Raw genomic sequence first — 6,569 nt, forward strand, 5'->3', positions numbered from 1 at the left:
ATGGGTCATACACTCTCCTCTCCATTGGCCGCCCCGGTGGAACATACGGCAGAGGGAGAGAATGACTTGTCGACCGTCCATCATACCCCAGAAGCCATTCCGTTTGATCATTCCCATTTGGAAAATCTGGCCACTGTTCCTCCAAGCTCCCCATTTACCATCATCTCGACTTCAGACTGCAGTTTGTCTTCTTTGGATCCCTTACCATCCAGTCCTTTACGCAAGATTTCATTACGATTAGAATCTATTCGACTTCATAGATCTCCAAGCATAACCACGATGTCTGCCATGTCTGAAAACTCCGAAATTGTAGTCAACAACTTCGACAACGACAACGTAACTCATGTTAGTGATTCTGACGACAACACTCACGTTAGTGAATCTCCCCAACCCAATCAAAACTGCAAAACCCGGCAATTGCAGCTTCCCTTCAACAAAAACCATTTTTAAACATGGATCGATGAAGGCAGTGACCTCGACGAACAAGGTTAGCCCTTATATCCCAACGGCAACACGCTGTTTGTGAAGAATCCAGAGGATGAAATCACCAATTTCAAAGAGGGAATGACGACCATTGTGTGGACTCACACAATGCGGACTGAACGCAACGACATTTGGACTATTCGACGATATTATTGCCTTGGTCTTCTCACTTGCTCTGAACCAGGCTGCCAACTCGCGGGATTGCCACCTACCGGCCACAAAGGCATCGAGAAACATCTCGCAAAGTACGTATTTTTCATTATGATCCTTTCATGACAATCACCTGGCTTAGTGATGTTTGTCATGAAAGGTTTCCCAATTGCACCGTGTCCAGGTGCCCCGGTGTGGTGAATCACTTGGAGTGTCATGCACGCTGCCGAGTTGACAAGGACACAATCGAAAAGTGGTATTTGCTCCGTCATCAAGGCCAACACACCCATCGATGGCCAGACCCCAAGAAGGCCGATCCTCTTGCAAAGGAGAAGTTGGAAGCGGCTGTGTTGGCTGATCCCAAATTGGGACCCCTTGGTATGAAGGTACGTCTCTTCAAACATCCACCTTTAGCTTGTGAATTCAAACTGACTGTTTTTCCCTTAAAGGTTGGACGCGCTCGTGTTGGAACCGCACCTATTCCCTCGATTACAGACGTACATTCTTCTTTTGCGCATACCGACCGCCTTGGATATTTGCGACGTGAGATCCTCGCCAAACACGGTTTAATGGACGACAAGAATGACAAACATGGAGGAGACCGATGGTATACGCAGATCAGGCATTGGTCCAAGTATGTGATAGCTCCACTCTTTCGTCTTTACTTGTGGTGTTTCACATAGCCCTCTTTTGATATCTGATGTATCTTGTATCTTTTGATATCTGATGTATCATCTGTTGGCACCGACAGGAAAGGAATGAAGATTGTTTCGGTTACCATGGACGACAACAACCATTTTACCTTCCAAACCAAGTGGATGGCCGAAATGCTAGTACTCCAACAAGAAGACGGCGAAGCCTACTCTGGCGGCCTCTTGTCCGATGTAACTTATAAGTTTTTTCTGAATGGTTACCTATTAACTACGTCGATGTACAACGAGAAACTGCAGCGCTGGATACCAATACTACTGACGTGGCTCGGAGGACTTTCAACGTTACATTACAAGGCTCATTTCGTTACACTCTTGAAGCAAATCCAGAAGACTGAATTATCAGATAGAGAAAAGAGACGCCTTGTCGAACAAGTTGTTGATTTTTCTGTAGCTCAGAAGAATGGGTTCATAGATGCATACTTGGAGGTATTCAACATACATGATCGCAAGATACCTTTCTCAAAGTTGCATGGCTGTGAACAGCATTATCAACAGGCCGTTACTCACATATCGAAAAACCACAAAATTGTCAAGGTTAATATGGTGGTAAGTCACCAGTCTTTGGTCTTTTTTCCACTTCCGTATCTCATTCATTCCCCTTTGTCAATCTTTTCTAACATTCAAATCTTATAGGGCACTTGGAAGAAACTATGCCGGGAGCTTCTTCTCCCGGATGAACCTGGACGTCCCAATCTTGAACAAAGATTCAAAGACTTGCGACGATTGTTTCCTTTGGCGAAAAAGTGGATCGACTGGTGGTATGCGGCGGATGTCCAAGCTATGCTTTTCCCGGCGCGGAAGCGGATTCCTGAAGATGATCCACCTTTACCTGACGAAGAATCAGATGACGAAGACGACGGTAAACCTCGCAGGCGCTCTGATTTGCCCAAGACCACCAATGCACAAGAATCATTACACCGTGTCTATTACATGCTCTGGTATGTACCTCATTAATGGGTTTTGGAATTGGAATTCCACATCACAAGTCTAACATTATTTATTTTGCTCTTTTGTTTGTTTCAGTGATGGCAAGTGTGGGATCATTTCCGGCATGATCCAACTCTTTGCCTTTGTATCAAGTTTACAGCGCGACTACGAATCCCGATTGAAGGGCATCTCTGTCACTTACGGTTCCAGCAATCAGAACTGGCAAGACGTTGTGACGTCGTTAGGTATGGCCAAACCAACGAAACACAGATATATTGCGAACGACGGCCGTGCACCAGACACCACCCAAGAACTACTGGACTATGCTGATGAACATTCCGGCAAAGTGGTCAAGAAGAAAGGCCCTGGACGTCCTCAGGGTTCCCAGAACATCAATCGAAGTGCTTTAACGACGTACAAGTCTTATACCTCTGGATCGACCATTGGCACCTTGAATCGATGCTGGCAGACTGCCACACTCGAATCTCTCTATGCTCTTTGGGGACCTCTTTGGTCCGACCACACCAACGTCAATGGCAGCTCTTTGCCCACCATTGTCATTCGACATTTTACCGGTCGTTGCGATGCTGAAGTGAATCAAGGAAAGCACCTCGGTGGATTATTAAAACAAGGGCAGAACATTATTCACAAGGTGATTCAAGCCCTCAAACCCGAATCATATATCTCTGACGAGTGCTGTTTGGCCGACGGCTTCATGGATATGATGGTTGATCACCCGTCAACTAGGCCTCTATTTGCAATCAATGTTACCAAGACCTTGATATGCCATTGCAACCATACTCACAATCGAGAAACTACTAAATATCTAGGTTGTTTCCGGATTTTTCCGTCTATGTTCAGGGAGACTGCCCTTGCTTATGGACAACTCGACGTAATGCTACAAGATTTTCTCTCCAACGGTGTCATAACGGAACCCGGCCTTGTATGCCGTCAATGTCATCCAAAGAAGCGACAAGGCGGCGATGAAGGCGATCTGACGATGCTCGAACAACGTATGAAGATAGAACATACGTTGCTACCTTTACATCTCTACTTTCTCTTGGACAACGTCATGGCTTTAGATTCCAAGGAACGAGGACGTTACATGGGAGATACCAACTGGCCAGCTCGTTTAGTAATTGGTAAAGCCCAATATCAGATGGTCACCCGTGGGTTTTGGGGTGGTAACCATTATTGGTGCCAGGTAGTGCGGTCAGTGGAAGGCGTCTTGGGTGTATGGCATTATGATGAGCTCAAGAATGGAGGATTTGCCCAGCTGATATCCCGCGACGTAGACAGCATCTCTGGATGCATTGCTAACACCAGCTGGACGTGTTACACGCGGGTCCCCTTCGAATCTGAAGCTAACAAAGTCAAAAAGGCGCTTCTGGACTTGATGAAGAGGTTTCCTGACCAACACCTCTCGATGCCTTTCTCAATGCCCACCAGCACGATTCCTTTTGGAGGAGGCCTTCCCTCCCTTGCTGACGAAGGCCTTTTAAGCACCACCATCATACCCGATGAGGTCTCATTGCCAGTGGTTACTCACGGTAAAGCAGATGAAGAAGAAATCTGCGAAAACAACGATCAAGACCTTCACTACGAACATGACGATGATGAAGAACTTCTGCACAATAATGACGACATTCTCTACGCTAATGAAGACCATCGCGATGAAGATGTGGTCATGGGAACCTCTGAGGCCGACGTCGAGGTTAATGAGGACGCTCTATCTCATCAAGCTTCGGAGGAACTCATTCCACCTGTGAACCCTGTCAACTTGAAGATCAAGTTGGCCATACCCAAGTCAAAGGAGCGTTCACCTCCAGTTGCCTCCACACCTGCTCGACCACGTAAGTTCCCCCTTCCTTCTTAACTATATTTGACCTTATTCGTACTTCACAGGGCTCTAATTTGTTCAAAGCTGCAGGTACCAAGCGCACGCGAAATGCTACCAAGAAGGCTGAGGTCTTGCAAGAGGACGACAGCTCTGCAGCGGATAAACGAAAGGCTGCAGCTGAGAGGCGCAAGGCTACAGCTGAGAAGCGCAAAGCTGCAGCTGCAAAAGGGCGCAAGGCTCACTTTCCCACCTGGGAACCTCTTTAATGCTGGCAGTGGGAGGAGTGATTTTTCTTCTTTTAAATCAAACAAATACTTTAAATGGAAAGCCCGTCGAGCTTATCGTGCTTTCTTTGTTATGAAAGTGTTTCCTTTTATTTCCTGTCTTGCTGTGCGTCGAGCATAAACGCAAAAAGAGGTTTCTTGTGCTGGTTATCTCCCCTTTTTGTTTCTCAAGTCTGCGTAAAATGTTTGGTGCAAAATTAAATATACACGTGCCAAGGTTGAAATTTGCACGTGGCTTGCTTACACAGACATTCCCGGTGTAAATTTCTCACGTGTAAAATTCAAGATTGGTTGTCTGATCTTGTATTTTACACCGGAATTTTTTACACCGCCTTATCAAGTGTAAAATTTTTGGTGTAAAATTCGAACTCACGACCGGCAACAAGATTTTTACACAGAATTTTTTACACTGTTTTTTTTAACACCGAAAAAAGAACTTCAAAACAAGTGTAAAAATCTAAGAACACCCCCCCCTCTTTGGAATTTTACACCGACCCGTCTTTGCACATGAAGATTCGGTGTAAATGGGTCGGTGTAAAATTCCCCCTCCCCATATTTTATCATTTTTTTAATTATTTACTTACTAGCACAACTGGGCGGCGGGCGCCGCATCAAGGGATCACATTGGCCTGATGCCAAGTTATTGCGGACTGTGTAGATACCAGTGTCTGCAAAGGTGTCAATCTGGTCAATTATTGTCCATCAACAATTGTAAAGTGGCTTACACAATTGCACAACAACCTCATCATACTCAAATTGACACATTGTGGATGTACCATCTTCACGGACTCAGTAAGATCAAGTGAGCACTGTCAATGTTAACCAAATGACTTACAAAAACAGGACAATGAAATTAAATTCTTTCATGAAAAACAATAGCATGTGTATACCAATTGGGTTAAATAATTTCACATCCACAATCAACAATAACCATGGAGAGTCTGTCTTTGTTGCTTGTAACTTCACCAGAATACATTTGAGACTTTTGTCTACAAGTTTTTTTGTTTGACACTTTTACTTTATTCTCCTCAACTCAGGTATATAACATGTATAAAACCTTTTTAATTGCAAAACAAAAAACAAAACAACATAATCAGAATTCAAAAAGTTAATAGACTCTTCCAAACTTTACAAAAGAAAAATCCACTAATCATACATAGAAACCAATCTTAATTTTCTTGAGATTTTTCCAGCACTTGGGCCATCTTCTTAAAACAGCACAAAATTCATCTTTACTCAACCCATTCCCATCAATCCCCAACTCTTTTCTCTTAATATCACAATCCTTGATTTTTCTTCCTCAAAACTGTCAAACTGTCAGAGCAGGATTAGATTTAGTTCAGAATCAGAACCTAAATCTATCAAATCCTCACAAGTTTGAAACTCACCTTCATCCAAGAATAATGAAGAACAACTTGGATGAAGAGAGAAGATTCAGAAACTTGGCTCTTCCAGGTATTTGTATGCAATACATAATGATGAGTTAGGTTTGAATTGAGTACAAAACAATACATATGAAAACTACATAATCATATTAGTAAATGAGAAATGAAATAAAAACGAAACTGTAAACTATCATGAATGTGAAATGTTCAATTCTATATGTAACTAAAATGTATTTACTTCAACAAAAACCAACCTTATTGATATTCCACTTCTTTTGACTTTGATTATTTAAAAAACTTTGTGAAGATGAATGTTCAATGGCATCAAATACTCTTTTCCAACGGATTTCACAAACTTTTAAATTTTCTCTCATGGTTGATCTAATAATTTTCAAAATCATCTTGATTGATGATCTTCAAGTAAAGTTATAGGTCCAATGCCAATCCCATTCAAAATAATTTTATCTACAGTTAAATTAGATGGCTCTTGGCTTATTTTCAAATATGAGTTTTGTATTCTTTTGTGAATTGGTGTACTTATTCACTTAATTGACTAAATCCAGATTGTTGATGGTTGAATTCATTTGGGTGATAAGTTTGAGTTTTGTGAACTTTCTTCTTCCTCTGTGGTACTATGTACTGGGTTTTTAAAACCAAAAAAAACAAAAGATCACAGAAACAATCACAAATCTCAACTTCAAGTTTTAGGTATCTTCAATTATTTTACATTAAAATTGAAGAAATAAAACTAATTTCTAATGACTTACTTTGAACAATGACATTTAGA

At 42.3% G+C, this 6,569-nt stretch overlaps 1 protein-coding gene across 1 annotated transcript; it reads left to right on the forward strand.

The window, feature by feature from the left end:
- Positions 1-4,186, forward strand: MELLADRAFT_95997 (uncharacterized protein; the record flags this gene model as incomplete). The annotated part of the gene is made up of 9 exons (XM_007407171.1): positions 1-345; positions 467-487; positions 529-728; positions 794-1,019; positions 1,083-1,267; positions 1,385-1,892; positions 1,980-2,284; positions 2,370-4,126; positions 4,179-4,186. 9 exons carry the CDS (start codon positions 1-3, stop codon positions 4,184-4,186), a joined length of 3,555 nt encoding a protein of 1,184 aa, XP_007407233.1.
- Positions 4,187-6,569: the final 2,383 nt, after the last annotated feature.

This window comes from Melampsora larici-populina, assembly GCF_000204055.1.
Source record: "Melampsora larici-populina 98AG31 unplaced genomic scaffold MELLAscaffold_8, whole genome shotgun sequence".
Taxonomy (NCBI): domain Eukaryota; kingdom Fungi; phylum Basidiomycota; class Pucciniomycetes; order Pucciniales; family Melampsoraceae; genus Melampsora; species Melampsora laricis-populina.